This window comes from Pagrus pagrus (assembly GCF_965226575.1).
Source record: "Pagrus pagrus genome assembly, chromosome: 4".
Classification (NCBI taxonomy): Eukaryota; Metazoa; Chordata; class Actinopteri; order Spariformes; family Sparidae; genus Pagrus; species Pagrus pagrus.
The window spans coordinates 12230408-12256064 of NC_140188.1; the positions used below are offsets into that span (position 1 = coordinate 12230408).

A 25657-nucleotide genomic window follows, 5' to 3' on the forward strand; every position below is an offset into this window, starting at 1 on the left:
GAAAAAACTTGGACAAGAGTTAATCAAAGACAACTAAAGACATCCTCTCTCTGATGTATAGTAAGCTGACGTGCAGTAGGAGGAGGGAAGCTACTGACCGAAAATCTATATCAACCAGTAAAAACGAACATACAGTATGCTCACAAACAGGCACTTGAGGGATGAAGACCTCAGCTCTCTTTATTGGCCTGATCCTGCCTCTGAGTTTGTATGAGGCCTCACCTGTGAAATGTAAACTCCAGGGTAGAGCTCGTCAACCAGTTTTCTCATTGGATGGTGACTATGTTATTGGAGGTGTTTTCTCCATACACACCTACATGCATACAGTCAAACATAACTACACCATCATGCCGGAGCCACTAAAGTGCACAGGGAGGTTAGTACGAGGGACAAGTGCTGGATAAAAGAATGTTACACTGTGGGGTGGAATGTTTCGACTTGTATAATGTGCTTACAAATGTGCAAAGCTCTTGCAATATAAAAAAATTTAAACTAGTTTCTCTCCCCCTCTCTCTCTCTCTCTCTAGGATTTTAAACTTAGTGACTGTCTCTTTTTGGTGGTGTGATGTATATTTGGCTCACAGAAGCAATGCAGCTATAGGTTACTGTATTGTCCATAACTATGAATTGCAGGTCTCCTTTATCGTGTGTTTTCTGTTAAAATTATGAATTGTCGACATCATGTAAATTTGAACAGTGACAATATATTCTGTGTGCAGAATTGAGTCCCGTGAACTGCGCTTCTCACACGCAATGGTCTTTGCCATCGAGGAGATTAACAACAGCACAGAGCTGCTGCCAGGCATCAAACTTGGTTATCAGATCCACGACTCCTGCGCCTCAGTGCCTCTGACAATGCAGTTAGCATTTCAGCTTTCAAATGGCCTGGATCCAGTATTTTACACAGGCAACAATTGCACACAATCTGGTATGGTGATGGCTATCATCGGTGAGTCTGGGTCAACGCCATCAATCAGCATGGCACGTATCATCGGGTCCTTTAACATTCCTCAAGTACGGCTAAATATTTTTTTCATTTTTATTTATCTTTGTGTTTAATACAGGCCAATACTGATGTTTTATGTCTGCACCTATCAAACAATTACAGTGCTGAATTTCTTTAGGTTAGCTACTTTGCCACTTGTGCATGCCTGTCTGATAAGCAGCAGTACCCGACTTTCTTCAGAACAATCCCCAGTGACCAGTTCCAGGCTGACGCACTGGCCAAGCTGGTAAAACGCTTTGGGTGGACTTGGATAGGTGCTGTCCGGTCAGATTCGGACTATGGCAATAATGGCATGGCCTCTTTCCTGCACGCAGCAGAGAAGGAGGGGATCTGTGTGGAATACTCTGAATCTTTCCATCGTACCCATCCACATAGCAGGATCCAGAGAGTAGCTGACGTTATCCGCAGGTTTCTAAATCACTGATTGTACTTTTGTAACATGTGCTCACACTGACCTTCTGCACACAAAACATATTTTGTCACATTATATTACTGGCAAATTGAAAATGAATATTTTTCATTATAATTCTCTCATTTTTAGCCTACTGATATTGTTTATTTGTGTGCGTATGTGTCTGTCTTCTGTCTTGATACTTGCATTTATCTAATATAATTATCGAGAAATGTCTGTTCAGGTCTACAGCTGTGGTTATTGTGGCATTTGTAGCCTCTGGAGACATGAGGATCCTGCTGGAGGAGCTTTCGCACAAACCTCCTCCACCACGCCAGTGGATCGGCAGTGAGTCCTGGGTAACTAACAAAGACATGCTGAGGTTCAGCTTCTGTACTGGAGCCGTTGGATTTGGCATTGAGCAATCTGTCATCCCAGGTCTCAGAGAATTCTTGCTGGATCTCTCTCACACTAAGGTGGCTGCCTCTCCATTGCTTACTGAGTTCTGGGAGGATGCGTTCAACTGCAGGCTGGAAAAAAGTGAGAAATCTTTTGCTGAATTTTAACATTGTTGATTTAACAGTTGGGTCAGGGCTTGACATAAATTGAAACAGCAAAAAAAGGAGTAATGTCTGCAAAACAGTACTTTTAAATGTCATGTAAAATAAGGTTGTTTTATGATTTAATTAGAACAATGTACTGTAGTTATGAGTTTCTGCAAGGCCTGTTGACATTCAAGTTAGACCCTTGGGCTGTGCTGCTATGTCAATTGTCTCTGTGAGTGTAGCCTTCCGTCTTAAAAAGCCAGCAGCTGCAATCAGATCAAACCTAAGATTTCTATTGAGAGGGAAATCTATTGATATTGATCAAATACATTAAGTGGTACATCCCGGTGAATAGTCTCACGTGATGATCTTTCAGGTCAAGTTTAGTCCCTTAGAAGTGAAGAAGTGGAAGTGAAAAGAAAACGCCTGACAAACTGAAACAGCAGCTATTCATATAAAAATAGATGAGTGCAAAACAGTGCTTTGCAATGCAAAATGGAACAATATAGATATTCAAGTGTCTTTAAATCCCATTTGCTGTGTCAAGAAAGCAAAAAAATAAAAATAATAATAATAATAAAGACTTATAATAATAAGTATAATTTTCAAAGCTGAAAAAAACTCTTTCTCTGTCTGTGTGTTTTAGGTGCAGCCATAGGCAAGAGAGTGTGTGATGGAACTGAAGACATACAGACACTCAACAGCCGGTACACTGACACCTCTCAGCTCAGGATCACCAACATGGTGTATAAGGCTGTTTATGCAATCACACATGCTATTCATAATGCAGTGTGTAAGGACACAAATTCTACAGCTCAGTGCGACAAATTCACCAGGAAAGAGTCAAAACAGGTCAGGTGAAATGAATAAGCGAATACCCCATTCCCCCCTTTTTAATGATAATGTGAATGAGATGCAAGATTAATATATTATCATTTACAACACAAGTTCATATAACAAAAAAAAAAGATTTCTTTATGCTACTAATGACAAATTACATTGATGGATTAATAATTAATGGATCATTAAACACTAGAACACATTTTTGTGTTTGAGTGCAGAGGATGGATTAAGATGTCTCACAGACTGAGGGGGGGAAAAAAAAGCCCTGTAGTCCAAATCGCCTGCATCTGTTCCTAGACGGAAGCAGTATGAACAGGCTTTGGCTGGCATGGGTGTCATCTTCTAATATCCTTTGGGCTCTGCACAGGTCCCCACCTCATTGATATTGCTGATACTAGGTAGATGGGTACCAGTGATGTTCTTGGCGATTTTAATCACCCACTACATAGCCCTCATGTCCTGGGCTGTGCAAATCCCATCCACAGATTGTTTAAGAAATACAGTTATTTTTGGGCTTTCTTAACCAGGCCGGAGATGTGATGTCCATGTCAGGTTCTCTGTGATATTGATTCCCAGGAACCTAAAGCTGTTCAGCTGCTGCACCTCAGCTCTACCGGCATAAACCCAGTGTGTGTGTCTTTTCCCCATTTTTTTCTAAACTCAAGAATCAGCTCCTTGGTTTTGTTGACGTTGAGCAGTAGACCGTTATCTGTGAACCACTTTGCATGATTGTTGATTGTTGCTTTCCTCCTGATATGAACACTCATTCATTTGTCTGACTGATGATGGTGGTGTTGTCTGCAAACTTTACAACAAAGCTCTCTAGTAAATGAGTTGTGACTGCTAAATTTTCTGGGGTGTATTTGTGAGAAAGTCAGGTTGCAAAATGTGATACTCAAGCTCAGAGTGCTTTTCCAGACAGTTTCATGGGGGACATTGTGTTGAACACTGAGCTGAAACCAACACACATCTTTCTGATGTAGGTGTTGTTATTTTCAAGTTGTGTGAAGACTGAGTGGAGGGCAGTGGATATGGCATTCTCTGTGGTTCTGAATGTAAACCGGTGAGGGTCCAGGCTGGATGGAAAGTTTTTTTTGTTGTGTTGGTAAACCAGCCTAGACACACCAGACTTTTTTGGTACAGGGACAATGGAGGCTTTCTTGGGGCAGCTGGGAACACTCCCCTGTGAAAGTGAGATGTTGAAATGTCAGTAGTAACATCAACTAGCTGGCATGTTTTTAAGTACATGGCCCAGCAGTCTTACTCATACTCACTTCCAAGATTCTCCTCATATCTCTTGTGGATACTGACAGTGATCAGCCTACTGGAGCTGGTTCACAGTAGATACAAGCAAGCATAAAAGGTTTTAAGGTCATCAGGTAATGTGGCCTCACACATGATAGCAGCACCCCTGTTTTGTAGTTATGATGTTTTCAATCAATTTTATTTATTTTTTTTGGTGTTGTTGTTCTTGAGGTCTCTCTCCAGTCTTTGATGATGTCTCCTCTTTGGATCCTTGATGCTAGCTTTCAGTCTTGCTCTGGCAAGGTTGAATGCCTCCTTGTCACCTGACTCAGTCAGCTTTTTTGGCTCTGGATAGGGCCCTCACCTCTCCAATCATCCAGGCTTTTTAGTTGTTCTTATTCTCTTTGTGATCACTACATCACGAATACATTTGCTGATGTATGATGTCACTGGTGATGTATGTTCATCAAGAATGCAAGAATATTGTGATTATCCTGGGTGGCAGCATCCGTGAACATATGACAGTCCTTGCACTCAAAACAGTCTGATAAAGCTGCAATGGATTCATCTGTCCAAAATTCAATGGTTTTTACTCATGGTTTGAAACTTTTTTTTTTTTTTTTTTAATCAGCTCAGAGTAAGTAGTCAGGAGAAGCAAGGAAATATTGTCAGACCAAAATAAGAACGGGGTAAGGTTTTTTTTAAAGAAGTTCAAAGGTGTGTTTAATTAAAATCACCAACAACAATAAAAATACAAAATATATCACTTTATCCTCACAGGTTCTTACTCAGCTGAAGAAAGTAAATTTTTCCCAAAATGGTTATGATGTGTCGTTTGATGCAAATGGGGATCCTGTGGCTGCATATGAACTGGTGAACTGGCAAAAAAGTGAGAGTGGCGGTATTCAGATGGTGACAGTAGGGCACTATGATGCATCGCGACCGATGGGCCAGGAATTCCTTATCAACAGGAACCTCACCTGGGTGGAGGGTAGCACACAAGTAAGGAGCCAAAATAACATAAAAATACAATTTTCAGATCTGTTGTTCTCAAAGGACACTATACGTGTATTGAAAGAGTTTTTGGTTGCTGTGAAGAGATCCATTCCTATCAATACAATTTCAAGGCAATGGATGCAGGACAACACAGTCCTCATTCTGTGTAAAAATGCAATCCAAAATTCAGTCACACTACACATTAATAAGACACTAAAGCAGTCTGAGACTGGCAAATAAGGTGGGTATCTTCCGAAGCTACAATATTTTTCATATGAAATGCCCCCTTTATATTTTTCTAAGACTGTGTTCTCTCATCGGCCTAACCAAAATAGGGAATTTGTCTTAAAACATCTTTAATTTTGAAAGATAACACTTGACTCATCTAACTCTGACTACTGGAAGCTCACAAGTGAATAGGTCAATTGGCAGCGACTCCCAAAACGACATAATCATTCAAAAAGGTACCAAAAAAATAACCTTTCCTTTAATCATGAGAGCAGCATAGCCCGCCTGATATTTTCAAGTTTGTCTGTATCTTATGTGCCAGGTGCCTGTGTCAGTGTGCAGTGACAGCTGTCCTCCAGGAACTCGTAAAGTGCTGCAGAAAGGAAAACCCATCTGCTGTTATGATTGTATACTGTGTCCTGAAGGAGAAATTAGCAATGATACAGGTAATTATTTTTCTAATGAATATCTAAAACATCAAATATATCATTGCTAAAAGCCCTTTCTTATGTGTTTCAGATTCCACTGATTGTTTCCCTTGCCACAAGGAGTTCTGGCCAAATGCAGAGAAAGAAACGTGTTTCCCCAAGCCTGTAGAGTTTCTTTCCTTTGATGAGGTCCTAGGAATCATCCTGGCTGCATTCTCAGTTGCTGGTGCCTGTCTTGCCATTGTAACAATGGCTATCTTCTTTCATCACAGGACATCCCCAATTGTCAGGGCCAACAACTCTGAGCTGAGCTTCCTGCTGCTCTTCTCCCTGACTCTGTGTTTCTTATGTTCATTAACTTTCATTGGAGCACCCTCTGATTGGTCCTGCATGCTGCGCCACACAGCATTTGGGATCACCTTCGTCCTCTGTATGTCTTGTGTTCTCGGAAAAACTATAGTTGTGTTAATGGCCTTCAAAGCTACACTCCCAGGTAGTAATGTCATGAAATGGTTTGGTCCTCTACAGCAAAGGATGACTGTAGTGTCTTTCACATTTATTCAAGTTTTAATATGTACTATTTGGTTGTGTCTTAGTCCCCCATTTCCAATGAAAAACCTAACTTTATACAAGGAGAGAATCATCCTGGAGTGTGCATTAGGCTCAGCTATTGGGTTCTGGGTTGTACTTGGGTACATAGGCCTACTGGCTGTCTTTTGCTTTGTGTTAGCTGCCCTAGCCCGGAAACTACCTGATAATTTTAACGAAGCCAAGCTGATCACCTTCAGCATGCTAATATTCTGTGCAGTCTGGATCACCTTTATCCCAGCGTATGTCAGCTCTCCTGGGAAATTTACTGTGGCTGTGGAGATATTTGCCATTCTGGCCTCCAGTTTTGGATTGATACTGTGTATATTTGCTCCAAAGTGTTTCATCATATTGTTTAAGCCAGAGAAGAACACCAAGAAACATTTAATGAACAAAAATCAATCCTAAACTGTTGAAAATAGAGCCTATGCTATGCAGTCAGCACAGTTTGTTGTAATGTCCTTTACAATTTGTACGAGAATTAACAATAATTTTCCATCATATTCTCGCATGGCAGTCATCTCTATCAGCTTTTTGATAAAACCATTGTTCTCTTAAGAATATTTTTGTGTGAAAAACAGTTAAATGGTGAAAATGCAAGTGGGATATAGAATAAGCAAATATAAAACCTGTTACTAGTAGTGAAAGAAAAACTCTTTTGGAATTATGTTTTTCCAGCTCCTGTCCTACCATGTCACCAAAGTACATTTCCATCAGACAGCAACTGTGAAATAAAATGAGGATTTAAGATTAAACCGTTTACAACATATATACATTATGTAATGTGGTTTACTGGTAATAGTTCTCTATCAAGAACACTGCTTCATTTTCATTACACTCCATGAAATGTGATGGGCAGTGGAGGAGGATAGGACAATAGAGAATTTATGAAGACATCTGGCGCCCACAACTTCAGACGGTTACATTGTCCATGCAGTCTAAAGACAATACTTGGACAAGAGTTCATTAAAGTTCATTGGCTAAGGGCATCGTCTCTCTGATGTATTATGAGCTGATGCACAGTAGAAGGAGGGAAGCCCTTATCTGAAAATCTATATAAACCATTGAAAACACAAATGCAGTGTGCCCACATACAGACACTGGAGGGATGAAGACCTCAGCTCTCTTTATTGGCCTGATCCTGTCTCTGAGTTTGTATGAGGCCTCACCTGTGAAGTGTAAACTCCAGGGTACCGCAAGTCTGCCTGCATTCTCAGTGGATGGTGACTACATTGTTGGGGGTGTTTTCTCTATACACAACTACTTGCGCACAGTGAAGCATAACTACACCATCATGCCTGAACCACCAAGGTGCACAGGGAGGTTAGTAAGAAGGAGAAGTGGTGGATTTGAGGCTATTACACTGTGTGGGAATAGAAATGTTTTGATTTGTATGATGTGCTTATAGTTATTTTTCAAAGCCTTTATGTACACTGCAAAAATAGAATTTCAAGAAAGTAAAAAAAAGGCATGTTTCTGGGAAATTGGTCTTGTTTTTGTCTGAAAAGAAAAATAATCTTGTCAAGCATGTTTTGCATTAGAAAGGTAATCTCATTTCAAGAAAATACATCTAACTTTGTCTTAATAAGATATGCCAGCTATTGTTGAGCTAATTTGAACCAGTAACAAGCTATACATTTTTTTTACATAATATCCCAGCAGAGGAACAAGATTGTTTTCCTTCATTTAAGAGTGAGACCACTTGTACAACTTCTCAATTTAAGAATCTTGTGAAACGACAAAAGTTAAAGCTTGTTGATCTATTTTTATTCGTTACCAATACTTTCAGACTGTCAGAACAGAACCTGGTGCTTCACATTTCACATATTAAGATAACAGCAGTCTACACAACACACACTGCACACGACAGATGACCATGCTGACCTAAAACTGCATGGCTCACAAACGCATGACAAAAACTGAAATGACCTTAACCCATAGTATTGAAAGCTTTAAAAACACATTTCTCTTTTTTGTCACATGAGATGCCAAATGAGTATTTGACCATTTTGATTGCAATTATTATAGTCACAAAACTAGTAGAGTCAGGAGAAATCAATGCTTGGCCATATATTACAGACATTTTATTCTCAAAAATAGCATTGTCACTACATGATAAAGAAGCACGTTTTGTCTTTCTCAACTGTAAATATAAGTGTGTTTATTATCAGTTTTCTGAATATTTAACAGGATAACAATTTAAGACTTTAGATTAAGTTGAATGCCTATTTGGTGGTCAGGTGAGGGGTTTTTTCTGTTAGAATTGTGATTTCTCCCCATCACATGTAAATTTAAATAGTGTGATTGTGTTTTTGCAGCATTGACACTCGTGAACTGCGTTTCTCACGTGCAATGGTCTTTGCCATTGAGGAGATTAATCAGAGCACAGAGCTGCTGCCGGGCATCAAACTTGGTTATCAGATCCACGACTCATGTGCATCGGTGCCCCTGGCAATGCATGTAGCATTCCAGCTTTCAAATGGCCTGGACCCTGTGTTTTTTACCAACAGCAATTGCTCACAGTCTGGTATGGTGATGGCTATCGTTGGTGAATCTGGGTCGACACCATCCATCAGTATGTCTCGTATCATTGGATCCTTTAACATTCCTCAAGTAAATAATCTGAATTTCTGCCAAACTTTTTCGTTAGTTTAGGTCAATGCAACTTTTTTGATGATTGCTGATTGAAAAAAATTGGACTGTGTTTTGTCTTTTAGGTGAGCCACTTTGCCACTTGTGCATGCCTGTCTGATAAGCAGCAGTTTCCAAGTTTCTTCAGAACAATCCCCAGTGACCAGTTCCAATCAGATGCGCTGGCCAAGCTGATAAAACACTTTGGTTGGACTTGGATAGGTGCTGTCCGGTCGGATTCCGACTATGGCAATAATGGCATGGCGTCTTTCCTGGACGCAGCACAGAAGGAGGGGATCTGTGTAGAATACTCTGAATCTTTCTACCGGACCCACCCACATAGCAGGATCCAGAGAGTAGCTGACGTTATCCGCAGGTTTCTAAATCACTGATTGTACTTTTGTCTCTTTGCGGACACTGACATGCACACAAAACCACATAAATTGTTATGTTTAGGATGGAAGATTTTTTTTAGCAAATTGAAAATGTATCTTTTTAAGGCACGGCAGGTGATGAGTTGTTGCCTGTCCTGACAGTGACTGTCTGCAAACAAAACCACAAAAAATTGTGAAATATAAGACAAAAGATTATTTTATTATCTTTGTGACTAATTGAAAATTCTTCTTTTACCATGTTTTTAGCCATTAATGATATTGTTAAAACAAATATTGTTCAGCACACCAAAACACTAAAGCATTTTGCATGTTTGTTTGTGCTCACTATCTTTATACTTATTTCAAATGGTAATTTTATGCTCATATTGGTGTAATATAATGCACTACAATGTCTCCCCAGGTCAACTGCTATGGTTGTTGTGGCATTTGTAGCCTCTGGAGACATGAGGATCCTGCTCAAGGAGTTGTTGCGCGAGCCTTCTCCACCTCGCCAGTGGATAGGCAGTGAGGCCTGGGTTACCGAACCAGACTTGCTGAGCTTCAGCATCTGTGCTGGAGCCATTGGATTTGGCATTGAGCAATCTGTCATCCCAGGTCTCAGAGAATTCTTGCTGGATCTCTCTCCCACTAAAGTCGCTGCCTCTCCATTGCTTACTGAGTTCTGGGAAGATGCATTCAACTGCCAGCTGGTAAAAGGTAAGGAAGCTGTGCTGAGTTTTTGGTGACATTTACAATGGAGTCCACTGGACCCTCCCATCCTCTGTAGCTGCTTTAGGATCAAACCCTAGATTTTACTTGAGAGGGAAATCTCAGATTATTGAACAACAAAATGAGGTGGATTTATAGCGTATCTCTGTAAATAATCTTACTTGATGATTTCAGGTCAAGTTTAGGCCCTCTGCTGTCTGACGAGAACATTTTGTATGAACTTGACTGCAGGGTTTCACAATGCCAAGACTTAAGTCCTGAACACACGCAAACAGTAGGCATAAGGTAGTAGTGTGACGAGATCTCATGCCAATATTAAAACGTGGCCATATTTCTCGTCAAGGTGAAAAGCTGTCTCGCGATATCAGTAAATAACAAAGGCAGAGCAAGGACATTATATCAGCAGCCAGCATGACGGAGTCTGACGATGAACCTATGTAATATGATGTTCTTGCGTTGAACTCGAAATTAGCTTGGAAGATGCCTCCGCCACTTTTAAATTGCTTGTATGGCAGCATTTTGGGTACCCGGTGGAAACAATAAATGGCCACAGAATGACAGACAAAACACGAACAATACTTAAGGACTGTAAGAAAATAGCGCTGTACACCACGGCTAACATGAGCACTATGCAACAACCCCTACAGAACCACCACACCTCTCTACTAAAATCAACTGTGCCTGTGAAGGAAACACTGAAAGGCCAGACAATGCTGACAAATGCCTGGGAAATGGTAAATGTTGTACTGCAGACTCGCCCACTTTTAGAGTCCCAAACAGGGGCAAACATAGCCAAAGTTTTATAAGCAGCTGTCACTGACCAAGGACGTCACATAAAAAACACTGACTGGGAGCTTAATAGGCCAAATCATGGCATCACTATTGTGACTGACAATGCGCGCAATAGCCTAGAATATCTTAGGCTGGGCAGTGTAGTTGTAGCCAGCTCTTAGCTCTGTATCATGCTTGAAGAAACATTTGGTCAGTCTCTGTTTGCACCTTAAGTATTGAGAGAGTACTACTTTGATTATGGTTTGCACTTAATATTTGCACTTAAAAAATAAGACTAAGAAAAACTCAGTGTTATTTATTTTGTTATTAATACAGTTTTTAATTTTCTTTTCAATTTACAGTGCTTACATATTGCTCGTGTCTTTCACTGTATATGAAAATTCATACTCCAAGAAAGTAGAACTGAAGTGACATTCATTACAAGATGAGTATTAGTTAAAACATTTCAAAATTGATCTGCATTGTTTGGCATTTTGTGACTTTCATTTGCATAAAAGACAGTTTTTTCCAGTCATATATGTCATCATTGAAGTCTTCTTAAAACTAGTGTTAAGTTGCATCTCGTCTCATTCTTATGAACCCAACATATTGTCTCATGAACTAAATGTCGTCATGGCACCAAGCTAAAAAACAATAAAAAAAATGTTTCATTACCAGCATGTATTAGTTACAGTTGTTTAAGGTCTAATGACACCATTGTACTGAAAGTGATTTCAGAATGCCCACTATGTTTAACACATGAAAATGGGTCATGTCAGTTGGTAATGAAATGTACAACTTTTTTTTTCCTTTCATCAGTGAGAGTAATGATCTGATGACTGATTTTACTTAACTTGAGTTCGTATAAATAAGGAAGAAATAACAAAATAGGTAAGCTTCTACAAGGGCATGTGAGACTTAATATTATAATGTTAAATTAAAAAAAAAAAGAAATCAAAACAGAATGATAAATATATAAGGAAGAATAATAAAGCAATATTATTGACATGGCTAAAAAATACCACTTTCCTCTGTCTTCGTGTATTTTTAGGTACAGCCATAGATGAGAGTGTGTGTGATGGAACTGAAGAGATAGAGACGATCCAGGACCCATACACTGACACATCTCAGCTCCGCATCACTAACATGGTGTATAAGGCTGTTTATGCAATAGCTCATGCCATTCATAATGCAGTGTGTCAGGACAGGAATGTAACAACTCAGTGTGACAAATACACCGGGACCAAACAGGTTGGTCAAAAATGAATGCTTGAACAACCGTAGTCCCTTTTGTTTGCTAAAATGTACATTTTGTGAAACCAAATATTACATTTATTTCTCATTATTTCCTTTCTTCCTATTACTTGCTTAAATGACTCCATCCTCACAGGTTCTTTCTCAGCTGAAGAAAGTACATTTTTCCAAAAATGGTTACGATGTGTCATTTGATGCCAATGGAGATCCTGTGGCCAGATATGAACTGGTTAACTGGCAAAAAAGTGCGAGTGGCAGCATTGAGATGGTGACAGTAGGGCTTTATGATGCATCACTGCCAGAGGGCCAGGAGTTTCTTATCAACAGAAACCTCACCTGGGTGGATGATGGCACACAAGTAAGAAGCCTAATGTTGATACAATATAATGTTGCAGACTGAGATAGAGAACATGAAGTGGTTATCTTCTTAAATGATAGTATGTTTTGTAGGTTATATTTTCCAATGAAGTTTTACATGCTGTGGCAGAGGGATAATAACGTAGGTTATGGCATGGTGACCCTAATTCTATAAGCACACTCTATGGGTATAGTTCTCCTCCAATCACATGCACTTCTTTGCTCACTGAAAATATGCACATGAATAACAAATCATGGCTTTGCTACCAATTAGGTGTCTCAATGTATCTAAGGCAGTGTGTCTGCTGCGTGCCATCCGACAGCGCCTTCAACATGTGTTGTTGGAGCAGCAGGGTCCAAAGGTAAAGGGCTCCGGCTGTACTTACAGAAGCATGGTTACTATATCTTACCTATTGTCCATCTCACACAGGCTCACCCCTCCACTGGACTCTGTGGGTACAGCAGGTGGAGTCCACGCCAGACATAGCCCACTGATCTTGCCCGGCAATAGATAAGGTGCCTTGGCCCTCCTACTTCTTACAACCAAAAACAGAAATAAGGAAATACAACATTCACCCTGCATAAATACAGGGTGTCTGTCTGCACCCTGTGAGCAACTGACCTCACCAAATCCAAGGGGAGGTCAGGTGCACACAACTCACACTTCAATGCACCAGTTGGCTACAAAATCCACTTCCACCTTCCTTTAAGCAACATTATGTTGAAATAAGCATTTTGTGCAATTTGGCGCCCCCCACAATGTTTGTGGTATATACAAATCCCTGTAACAATTTGTCAGACATAATGAAGGTGCTACTGCAAACAAAACTCATTACATCATAACAATTGTATATGTAGAAAATGTATCTATATATGTATCTTGAAGTAAACGTGTGTGACGCTGTGAGCCTACCCTCTCACTGACGTTATATAGTGCAGAAAACAAGTGACATGGGGGTGGAGTGACTGTGACAGAGACACCATTCAAGTTATTTCAAAATCATTTTGCTGGTACAGCGATTGGTGCCCTGATGCCGTAAGCCCAAACACCTGCAAGACAGCCAACACTGTCATCGTTACACCTTATCGTTTTTGGACTGCCTGCAGAAGGGCTCTATGTCTAAGTTTTGACAGAAAAGCCTGTAGCCCTTTGGAATTGAGCACCACACCCAGATACTCTGCCTGGTGGTGTGTCAGGGGGTGCTCTTTCTTCGGTTGACCTGGTTAGTTGCAGAATCAGCTGGGCTGTTTGGAACATGATCCATTCTTTGCATCTCGCCATGACAGAGCATAGAGATCAAGCAAAATCCAAGCAGTGGACTGAGTATGGCATCCTCACATCTGCTGAAAGTGAGGGGAGCAGAATTAAAGCTGTATGTGGGGTGTATGTGTGGCCCTCACTGTCGGGACATTTCCGTAGACAGTCAAGTCAGTACTGAATGTTGTCAAGAGGTCTTGCAGGTGTTCTGTGCACAGATGATTATATAAACCCCTACACCAACAGTGTGATCCGTCCCAGACCAGTCACAAGGCAGTTAGTCTTATGGCCTGGTCAGGTGTCTAGATTGTTTGACCTGCTCAACCAGTATTTTGTCCAAATATTCCATAAATACTATTCCAGACACTGATGAGATGTTGTCACCCTCTGCACACAAGGGAACGGGCATCATCCTAGCAAAGGAACCATGGGTGGAGGTAGGGGTGAATCGTCTGCCAGCGTTGAGGGCTAGTCTCCTATCAGGAAGTTGGCGAGCATTCCACCACTGCTGGTTTATGATCTTGGGAAATGGAGTCCATGCAGGGTAGGGACTGAAGAACACCTTCCTTTGTGTTGTCTTGTCTGAGGCCCTCAAAAAAAAAAATGACATGGGTCAGCTTCGGCAATAAGGGTGGGGTTTGAGGGGCTATGACGAACTTCTTAAAGTGGTGCCATCCTAGGAGAAATAAAAACAGTCATTTTTGATGGAAAAAGAATGGCAGACAGTGGACTTTTTGCCTTGTATAAGTGCATGTGATTGAAGGACAGTGATAGATATTAAAGAGATGGATAGACATAACAACAAACCTACCCTTTACTCCTTAGAGCTGCAGAGCACACCTTTTCATGTGTGAGTTTGTTTGTATCTACATACAAGGTGCCTGTGTCAGTGTGCAGTGACAGCTGTCCTCCAGGAACTCGTAAAGTGCTGCAAAAAGGAAAACCCATCTGCTGTTATGATTGTTTACTGTGTCCGGAAGGAGAAATAAGCAATGTTACAGGTATGTCTTTATTTTTAAATGCATATGTACAACATTAAATATGTGACTGCTGAAAACCCTGTTTAATTTTTGTTTCAGATTCCCCTGATTGTTTCCCTTGCCCCAAGGAGCTATGGCCAAATGCAGAGAGAGACACTTGTTTCCCCAAGCCTGTAGAGTTTCTCTCCTTTGATGAGGTCCTAGGAATCATCCTGGCTGCGTTCTCAGTTGGTGGTGCCTGTCTTGCCATTATAACAGCGGCTGTGTTCTTTCATCACAGGACATCCCCAATTGTCAGGGCCAACAACTCTGAGCTGAGCTTCCTGCTGCTCTTCTCCCTGACCCTGTGTTTCTTATGTTCATTAACTTTCATTGGAGCACCTTCTGATTGGTCCTGCATGCTGCGCCACACAGCGTTTGGGATCACCTTCGTCCTCTGCATCTCTTGTGTTCTCGGAAAAACTATAGTCGTGTTAATGGCCTTCAAAGCTACACTCCCAGGTAGTAATGTCATGAAATGGTTTGGACCGCTACAGCAAAGGATGACTGTAGTGTCCTTCACATTTATTCAAGTTTTAATATGTGCTATTTGGTTAGGTCTTAGTCCCCCTTTTCCAATGAAAAACCTAATTTTATACAAGGAGAGAATCATCCTGGAGTGTGCATTAGGATCAGCTATTGGGTTCTGGGTTGTTCTTGGGTACATCGGCCTACTGGCTGTCTTTTGCTTTGTGTTAGCTGTCCTAGCCCGGAAATTACCTGATAATTTTAATGAAGCCAAGCTGATCACCTTCAGCATGCTGATATTCTGTGCAGTCTGGATCACCTTTATCCCAGCATATGTCAGCTCTCCTGGGAAATTTACTGTGGCTGTGGAGATATTTGCCATTCTGGCCTCCAGTTTTGGACTGATACTGTGTATATTTGCTCCAAAGTGTTACATCATATTGTTTAAGCCAGAGAAGAACACCAAGAAACATTTAATGAACAAAAATGATTCCTAAACCATTTGAGCTTTGGAAATAGAGCTTAGGCTTTGCAGTCAGCACAGTTTGTTGGAATGTCCTTTGCATGTTGTACGAGAATTAACAATAATTTTTCATCATATTCTCAGTAAAGTAAACATTCATAACAAAATGCATGGCAGACTTCTCTCTCAGCTTTTTGATAAAAAACATTGTTCTGTTAAGAATATTTTTGTATGAAAAACAGTTAAATAGTAAGAATGCACATGGGATATAGAATGAGTGAGCAAATGAAAAACATATAAGCAGTAATTAAAAGGAAGTTGATTGCTTTACCACAAATCTTAACCCTTCAACAACAATGTTTGCCAATTCCTGTCCTACCATGTCACTGAAGTACATTTCCATCAGACAGCAACTGTGAAATAAAATGAACATCTGTGATTAAACTGTTTACAACTAAAAATTATCTAAGTTGGTTTACTGGTAATAGTTGTCTATTGAGAACACGTCTGATTATTTAATAATGCCTCATTTTCATTACATGTCATGAAATATGATGGATAGTGGCGTAGGATAGGAGGATAGAACAATTTATGAAGATATATGATGCTTACAATAGCAATTTCATGAGGTTATTTTGCAGACCAAAGAAAAGACTTGGACAAGAGTTCATTACAGTTCATTGGCTAAGGGCATCCTCTCGCCGATGTATAGTGAGGTGGCAAACAGTAGAAGGACGGAGGTCCTTATCTGAAAATCTATATAAACCAGTGAAAACACAAATGCAGTGTGCCCACATACAGTCAGGCATGAAGACCTCAGCTCTCTTTATTGGCCTGATCCTGTCTCTGAGTATGTATGAGGCCACTCCTGTGAAGTGTAAACTCCAGGGTACAGCTCGTCTACCTGCATTCTCAATGGGCGGTGACTACATTGTTGGGGGTGTTTTCTCTATACACAACTACTTGCACACAGTGAAACATAACTACACCATCAAACCTGAGCCACCAGCGTGCACAGGGAGGTCAGTAAGAGGGAGGAGTGGTAGATTAGAGGCTATTACATTGTGTGGGAATATAAATGTTTTCATTTGTATGATGTGCTTACCGTCATATTTCAAAGCTTTTGTGTAGAATGGAAAACTTTTGCAATTATTATAGTCACAAAACTACTAGAGTCAGTAGGAATCAGTCTTGGGCCATATATAACATGCATTTTATCACAAAAGAACTATTATAAATACATGATAAATGACTTTTGTCTTTCTCAACTGTAAATATAAGTGTGTTAAATGTCAGTTTTCTGAGTATTTAACAGGATAAGGATGTAAATTTGAACAGTACGATTGTGTTTTTGCAGCATTGACTCTCGTGAACTGCGCTTCTCACGTGCAATGATCTTTGCCATTGAGGAGATTAACAACAGCACAGAGCTGCTGCCGGGTATTATACTCGGTTATCAGATCTACGACTCGTGTGCCTCGGTGCCCCTGGCAATGCATGTGACATTCCAGCTTTCAAATGGCCTGGACCCTGTGTTTTATGCCAGCAACAATTGCTCACAGTCTGGTATGGTGATGGCTATCGTTGGTGAATCTGGGTCGACACCATCCATCAGCATGTCTCGTATCATTGGATCCTTTAACATTCCTCAAGTAAATCATTTGAATTTCTGCCAAACTATATCTTTAGTTTAGGTCAATGCAACTTTTTTGATGATTGCCGATTGAAAAAAATTAGACTGTGTTTTGTCTTTTAGGTGAGCCACTTTGCCACTTGTGCATGCCTGTCTGATAAGCAGCAGTACCCCAGTTTCTTCAGAACAATCCCCAGTGACCAGTTCCAATCAGATGCGCTGGCCAAGCTGATAAAACACTTTGGCTGGACTTGGATAGGTGCTGTCCGGTCCGATTCTGACTATGGCAATAATGGCATGGCTTCTTTCCTGGACGCAGCAGAGAAGGAGGGGATCTGTGTAGAATACTCTGAATCTTTCCATCGGACCCACCCACGCAGCAGGATCCAGAGAGTAGCTGACATTATCTGCAGGTTTTTAAATTACTGATTGTATTTTTGTTGACACTGACATGCACACAAAACCACATACGATGTAAGGGTCAAATCAAGGATGAAAGTTTTTTGTTTTTTTTCAACTTGAAAACTCTTTTTTCAGCACTTTTCTGTCTTTCATATTCATAGTGAGACAGACAGGCAACTGTACAATACATCACAAACTAAAGTATCACCTGTGTTTCTCTGTGTATCTTGACACCTGTATTGTTATAATTTGATGGAACTAATGTCTTTCCAGGTGATGAGTTGTTGCCTGTCCTGACAGTGACCATCTGCACATAAAACCACAAAAGTATTTTTGTTATCCTCATAATACATTGAAAATGATTTTCTTTACCATCTTTCTAACCATTAATGATATTGTTATAAAAACTATTGTTCAACATTCCAAAACACTAAAGCATTTTGCACATTTGTTTGTTTTAACTATCTTAATACTTTTTTAAAATAGTTATCATATTGGTGTAATATAATGCACTACAATGTCTCCCCAGGTCAACTGCTATGGTGGTTTTGGCATTTGTAGCCTCTGGAGACATGAAGATCCTGCTCAAGGAGTTGTCGCGCAAGCCTTCTCCACCTCGCCAGTGGATAGGCAGTGAGGCCTGGGTAACTAACCCAGATATGCTGAGTTTCAGCATCTGTGCTGGGGCCATTGGATTTGGCATTGAGCAATCTGTCATCCCAGGTCTCAGAGAATTCTTGCTTGATCTGTCTCCCCCTAAGGTGGCTGCCTCTCCATTGCTTACTGAGTTCTGGGAGGATGTGTTCAACTGCAGGCTGGGAAAAGGTAAGGAAGTTGTGCTGAGTTTTTGGTGACATTTAAAATTCAGTCATTAGGCTCTGCAGCTGCTTTAGTGTCAAACCCTTGAGAGGGAAATCTCAGGTTATTGAACAACAACATGAGGCGGATTTATAGTGTATCTCTGTAGATGATCTAAATTAATGATTTCAAGTCTAGGCCCTCTGCTGTCTTGGAGAAGATTTTGTATGAACTTGACTGCAGTGGTTTCACAATACCAAGACACCCAAACAGTAGACATTCTTCATTCTTCTGACAGTGATTTCAAGACATGAAAATAGGTCAAGTCAGCTGATGATGAAAGAAAAAATTGTACGTTTTTTTTTTCCTTTTATAAATGAGAGTAATGATCTGATGACTCTTTACTTAACTTGAGGTGGTATAAATATAGAAGAAATATAGAATGAAATAAAAAGAAAGTACAAGAGAATGATAAATACATTAGGAAGAATAATAATGTAATATTATTGTCAAGGCTAAAAAATACCACCTTTCTCTGTCTTTGTGTATTTTTAGGTGCAACCAAAGATGAGAGTGTGTGTGATGGAACTGAAGACATAGAAACGATCCAGGACCTGTACACTGACACATCCCAGCTCCGCATCACTAACATGGTGTATAAGGCTGTTTATGCAATAGCACATGCCATTCATAATGCAGTGTGTCAGGACATGAATGCTAAAACTCAGTGTTACAAATTCACCAGGATAAAGTCCAAACAGGTTGGTCAAAAATGAATGTGTGAATAACCATAGTCCCTTTTTCTGCTAAAATGTATGTTTTGTGAAACCAAATATTACATTTATTTCACATTATTTCCTTTCTTCCTATTTCTTGCTTAATTGACTACATCCTCACAGGTTCTTTCTCAGCTGAAGAAAGTAAATTTTTCCAAAAATGGTTACGATGTGTCATTTGATGCCAATGGAGATCCTGTGGCCAGATATGAACTGGTTAACTGGCAAAAAAGTGCGAGTGGCAGCATTGAGATGGTGACAGTAGGGCTTTATGATGGGTCATTGCCAGAGGGCCAGGAGTTTCTTATCAACAGAAACCTCACCTGGGTGGAAGGTGCCACACAAGTAAGAAGCCTAAACAAAGTATGTTAATTTATCTTCAAGTGAACTGTATGTGTATATTGAAAGAGGTTTTGGATGCTGTGACTTTTGATATAATAGAGTGTAGCAGACTGAGATAGACAAATTAAGTGTTTGCCGTCCAAATTTACAGTATGTTTTGTAGGTTAATATTTTCCAATGACATTTTGCATTCTGTGGCAGAGGGATAATAATGTGGGGTTACGAAATGGTGACCCTAATTCTATAAGCACAGGCGGAGCCCTCTACTGGACCCTATCAATATAGCTCTCCAATCACACACACCTATTCGCCCTTTTATGAAACTATGGTTACATCTTAACCATTTTCCATCTCACACAGGCTCACCCCTCCACTGGACTCTGTGCTTACAGTGGGTGGAGTCCTCATCAGAAATAGCCCACTGATCCTAACCGGCAATAGGTTAGGTGCCTCAGCCCTCCTACTTCTTATAACCAAGAACACTTCTGTAGAGATGTAAGGAGCCCAACCCATGCACCTGGAAGTGGGTGGGACTTTTACCTTGCCATGCAGGGATCAAAGACATGCAACATTCACACTGCACAAAAACAGGGTGTCTATCTGCACCCTGTGAGCAACTGACCTCTCCAAATGTCCAAGGAGAGGTCAGATGCACACTACTCACACTTTCATGCACCAATTGGCTACAAAATCCACTTCCACCTTCCTCAAAATAACTTTATTTAGAAATTGGCATTTTTTGCCATTTGGCAACCCCCACAGTTTTTGAGTGCAACACCACTGTCGTATGTACAGTACAAATCCAAGATCTGTAACAATTTTTCAGACGTAATGTAGGCGCTTACTATGAACAAAACTCATTACATCATAGTAATGTTTTTTGTTAAAAACTTGTATCTTGAGGTAAACATGTAAGTAACATTGTGATCCTACCCTCTCACTGAAGTTATATCAATGTTTCCCACAGGATTTTGTGAGACTATGGTGGATGGGCTTTGCACTAAGGGGTCTGGGGGCATGTTCCCCCAGAAGAAAATTTTGCACATTTAACAGTTAAATGTATTTCTCTGGTGCACTTTGAAAAACATGACCATAAATGAGAAATTATAGGTATTATAAAATGTAGAAAATGATAAATAACAAAGCTTCGGCTCTGCTGCCTGGTGATTAGTCCAGACCTCACAATTTACTCTACAGCTCTGGCTATACCATGTTTCTTTTGCTTTTGATCTTGTAGCCTATTAGTCCTGACTTATAACTAAATGTTGACTGAGAGACCAGAAAATCATGTCTTGTTTTAAAATCATGAGCGCCATTGAGTGCCATCTTAACTATATTTTGTCTGGTCTGTGTGATTGAGGTTGCTGCTGGAAAATATCACTTAGTGCCCGCGTGTGCATTTCAACGTGTTTAAACATGCAACGCAGTTATCTTTCCGAGCCGCTGTTCATTAACACCACTATCCGTTGGCATTTATCAAATGTAATAAATAACATGAGTTGTATTTCAGTCTCACAGTTTTCAGGCACAGAGTCACAGAACAGTGCTGGAAGTGGCTGGTAAATAAAACACAGGCAGACAGATGTAGGCTATGTACTGCCTGGCTAGGTTAACAAGACAGACAAACAGAGTTTTGTTCAAAAACTAAATGGCTACGTTTCTGAGAGTTAAAAATGCTTTGCTGAAGCAACGGCACAAAACGGTGATCTTCAGCGCTATTATGACAAGTGTGAAACATTTTTGGACCAATATGAGACTATGGTGCAGCAACATAGACTATGGCAGGCTGCCAGAGTCTAGCGAATTAATAGGAAACACTGTATATAGTGCAGAAACAAGTGATAGGGGGGTGGAGTCGCTGAGACAGAGACAGCATTCACCCTATTATACACATTGAAGATGCTTTGCTACAAGCAGACAAACTGCAGGAGGAGTGAAGCAAGTTCTTCACGGAGAGAGCACCATGAAGAACTTGCTGCTTAGTATTTTAAGGTGGTCAGAGCACTTGCAATGTTGGGAGCCCCTCTGCATCATCAGCAGGGGCCTCAGGATAGTTAACGTTTTTGCCCCTTAACCTAGAAGCCTCACCTTAGTGGGGCAGCGATGGCTTTAATGGCTTCATGCAAAGGGGTTCCAAATGCGGGCTATTATCAGCCATAACCAACCCCAACTGGTCTGCCATGGCCACGGCAGCCAACCTCGATGGGGAATAGGATTGCGTGTCATCCTTTGACTGGGGCCTCATCGTTCAGGTCCTGGTACTTAGCGCTCTTAAGCTGGTGTGAGTTGGCTAGCCTGTCCACCCAGGGCACTGTTAGCTTTAGCTCTACTTCTCTGCAAAAGAACCATGTCTAGTCGGAGCAAGGTCACTGCCACCTCCTCTGGAAAGACGAGCCTCCTCTCTAGGTCCACCTAAATGCGGATGGGCTTTTGGCAGCTGTTTCTGCTTTGGGGGTTTTGTCTCCTTGCCTTCAGAAATGGAGAGCTTCAGGTGTTGTTTGTTGGTTTCAGATCTGTCCATTTGGCATTTTCTGTGAGCACCTTGTCATGCCTGCACCTGTATTGACCTTCTGTGTTCTGTGACCTTCTCTGCACCACCAGTTCTCTCCTGCCTTTAGCACAGGCTTTTCTCCATCTCTTGGCATTGTAATAACCAAGCCCTGACCTTCCTTAGCAGACCACCCCTACACTGTACCATCAAAATGATTTTGAAACTGTTATTTCAAAATCATTCACTGGTACAGTGAGTGGTACCCTGCTGCCATGAGCCCAAATACCTGCATAATAGCCAACACTGTCATCTTTACACCCCATTGTCTGTGGACTGCCTCCAGAAGTTTTGACAGAAAAGCCTGGAACCTTGTGGACATGAGCACCACACCCAGATGCTCTGCAACTGAGCTGTGTGGATTATTACCCATTCTTTGCACCTCACCATGACAGGGCATAGAGATAAAGCAAAATCCAGGATAACACAGTGGACTGAGCATGGCATCCTCACATCTGCTGAAAGTGAGGGGAGCCATGGAGTAGCCAGACTGTAGTCTGTTGTACTCCTAGGAGATAGCAAGCACAGCGGGAGGCAGACATGCTTTTTAATGTTGATATGACACATTAGGTCTGTTTTCTGACAACATTAAACTGGGAATATAACAGTTACAGGACCATCATGTGATTGTCCTTCCTGCACACAGCATCATGGTTATGCTGGCCATCCAACTTTACTTTGAGAGATGAGGCAGGGGTATAGGGTGCTTTGTGATACAAAGCCTCCATAACACACACAGTCCACATGATATTTCTGGAGTCATTTTGGCATTAATGGCTGTCATGGGGTGTTTTGCTTACGCATGACATGTCCTGGACTGGTGACAACCTCTTGGTCTTGTGGTATGTCTGCGGGTTAGGATGCAGGGGCATTGCAGGTGTTCTGTGTACAATTCATTTTACAAACCCCTACAGCAACAATGAGCCAGTGAAGTATTTTGTCTAAATATTCCATGAACACTGTCCAAGACACTGATAAGATGTTACCGCCCCTTTGCAAACAGAGGAATGGCCATCATCTTAACAAAGGTTAAGGGAGGTAATGGTGAGTCATCTGTCACTATTGAGGGCTAGTCGTCCATTGGGAAGTCGGCGAGCATCTCACCACTCTGGCTGCGGCAATAAAGGTGGGGCATGATGGGCAATGGCAAACTTCCTACAGTGGCGATGCCACCTTAGACAAAATTAAATCAGTGGGTAAACCTTATCATTTCTGAAGGAAAAAGAAGGGCAGACCCTAAAAGAAATAGAGATAAAAAAAAGCTGCATAGCACACCTGAATAGTGTCAGTTTGTTTGTATTTATGTGCCAGGTGCCTGTGTCAGTGTGCAGTGAGAGCTGTCCTCCAGGAACTCGTAAAGTGCTGCAAAAAGGAAAACCCATCTGCTGTTATGATTGTATACCGTGTCCGGAAGGAGAGATTAGCAATGTTACAGGTATGTCTTTGTCTATTTTTTAATGCATATGTACAACATTAAATGTGACTGCTGAAAGCCCTTTTTAATTTTTGTTTCAGATTCCCCTGACTGTTTCCCTTGCCCCGAGGAGCTATGGTCAAATGCAGAGCGAGACACTTGTTTCCCCAAGCCTGTAGAGTTTCTTTCCTTTGATGAGGTCCTAGGAATCATCCTGTCAGCATTCTCTGTCGGTGGTGCCTGTCTTGCCCTTATAACAGCGGCTGTATTCTTTCGTCACAGGACATCCCCAATTGTCAGGGCCAACAACTCTGAGCTGAGCTTCCTGCTGCTCTTCTCGCTGACTCTATGTTTCTTATGTTCATTAACTTTCATTGGAACACCTTCTGATTGGTCCTGCATGCTGCGCCACACAGCATTTGGGATCACCTTCGTCCTCTGCATCTCTTGTGTTCTTGGAAAAACTATAGTTGTGTTACTAGCCTTTAAAGCTACACTCCCAGGTAGTAATGTCATGAAATGGTTTGGTCCGCTACAGCAAAAGATGACTGTAGTTTCTTTCACATTTATTCAAGTTTTAATATGTGCTATTTGGTTAGGTCTTAGTCCCCCTTTTCCAATGAAAAACTTAAGTATATATAAGGAGAGAATCATCCTGGAGTGTGCATTAGGCTCAGCTATTGGGTTCTGGGTAGTGCTTGGTTACATAGGTCTACTGGCTGTCTTTTGCTTTGTGTTAGCTGTCCTAGCCCGGAAACTGCCTGATAATTTCAATGAAGCCAAGCTGATCACCTTCAGCATGCTGATATTCTGTGCAGTCTGGATCACCTTTATCCCAGCATATGTCAGCTCTCCTGGGAAATTTACTGTGGCTGTGGAGATATTTGCCATTCTGGCCTCCAGTTTTGGACTGATACTGTGTATATTTGCTCCAAAGTGTTACATCATATTGTTTAAGCCAGAGAAAAACACCAAGAAACATTTAATGAACAAAACTTAATCCTAAACAATTTGAGCTTTCAAAATAGTTAAGATGGCTACATACAAGGCTTTTGCTGTGCAGTCAGCACAGTCTTTACTTAGTTTGTTTTCATTTTTGAAGGTCCTTTTAATGTTACTGTCTTAAAATTTACTCATATTTTTATTCATATTCGAAAAAATGTAAATATTAATGCAAATAAAAATTACATAAACAAAAATGCATAGTACTCGGCAGTGTGATTAAGTTATTGCCATTTTAAGAATGTTTTTTGCACGACTGAAATGCATTTTAAATTGTGAGAATGGTAGTTTGATACAGGATGAGGGACCTAATAAAAAGCATATTAAAATAAAAATACACATTATCATTAATCCGACAAAAACACTTTACTTAACACCCTTATTTGACCTGACAGAAGCTTCTGTGCCGTCCCTTGAGCCCACAACAGCCAATGAGTGATCATGTAGGCATTAATGTAGCCACTGAAATTTCAAATCTAACAATTTACAGTTTTAAGGGTTTTCTAAGACCCTAACTAGGACATTATGCAAGATTTTATAGTTGTATTCATTTTGCTCTTTGTATAGGCTGTTCTTTTGCTTGTTTTTTTACAGCTAAGCACTTTTTTGACTATCCTAAATACATGAAGTTAGCGTAAATAAGGAAATAAAGAACTATCATGAGTTCAATGCTTCTGTTACTCTATGCTGGAGGCTATTTAATTACTAGTTTAAGAAGCTGAAAATGCTTCAGTCATCCATACTGTATAGTGCAGTCCGGGCAGAATAAAACAATAAGTCTTCATACAGTGGTCAATTTAAATCAGATTATAAATCAGATTATTTTGGTTGTATTATATACTGAACAGTGACACACTGTTCAGTATATACTAGAACCAAAATGGTTACCCCGTTGGGTAAGGGCATCTTCCTTCTGATGTATAATACGCTGATGTACAGGAGAAGGAGGGACTCTCTTGTCTGATGATCTATATAAACCAGTGAAAACACACCTACAATTGGTCTACATACAGACACTTGAGAGATGAAGGTCTCGGCTCTCTTTATTAGCCTGATCCTGTCTCTGAGTCTGTGTGAGCTGAACTCAGCTCTGAAACAAAGGGCTGAGCTTACAGAGGAAAAGACTGGTGCTGGAGTCAGCACTAAGG

The 25657-nt window shown here is 40.7% G+C and overlaps 2 protein-coding genes across 2 annotated transcripts; both read left to right on the plus strand.

Annotated features, from left to right (window-relative positions):
- Positions 1-242: 242 nt before the first annotated feature.
- LOC311256486 (extracellular calcium-sensing receptor-like) lies at positions 243-6678 on the plus strand (the record flags this gene model as incomplete). Its single annotated transcript, XM_084351568.1, has 8 exons — positions 243-376; positions 720-1014; positions 1125-1414; positions 1642-1937; positions 2589-2794; positions 4811-5032; positions 5577-5700; positions 5774-6678. The coding sequence occupies exons 1-8, from the start codon at positions 318-320 to the stop codon at positions 6676-6678; spliced, it is 2397 nt and encodes a 798-aa protein (XP_084207694.1). The 5' UTR covers positions 243-317.
- A 700-nt stretch (positions 6679-7378) lies between these two features.
- LOC311255813 (vomeronasal type-2 receptor 1-like) lies at positions 7379-24507 on the plus strand (the record flags this gene model as incomplete). Its single annotated transcript, XM_084350463.1, has 15 exons — positions 7379-7593; positions 8589-8883; positions 8988-9277; positions 9697-10010; positions 11839-12026; positions 12166-12387; positions 14522-14645; positions 14724-15618; positions 16952-17246; positions 17351-17640; positions 18159-18454; positions 18983-19188; positions 19327-19548; positions 23405-23528; positions 23609-24507. The coding sequence occupies 15 exons, from the start codon at positions 7379-7381 to the stop codon at positions 24505-24507; spliced, it is 4875 nt and encodes a 1624-aa protein (XP_084206589.1).
- Positions 24508-25657: the final 1150 nt, after the last annotated feature.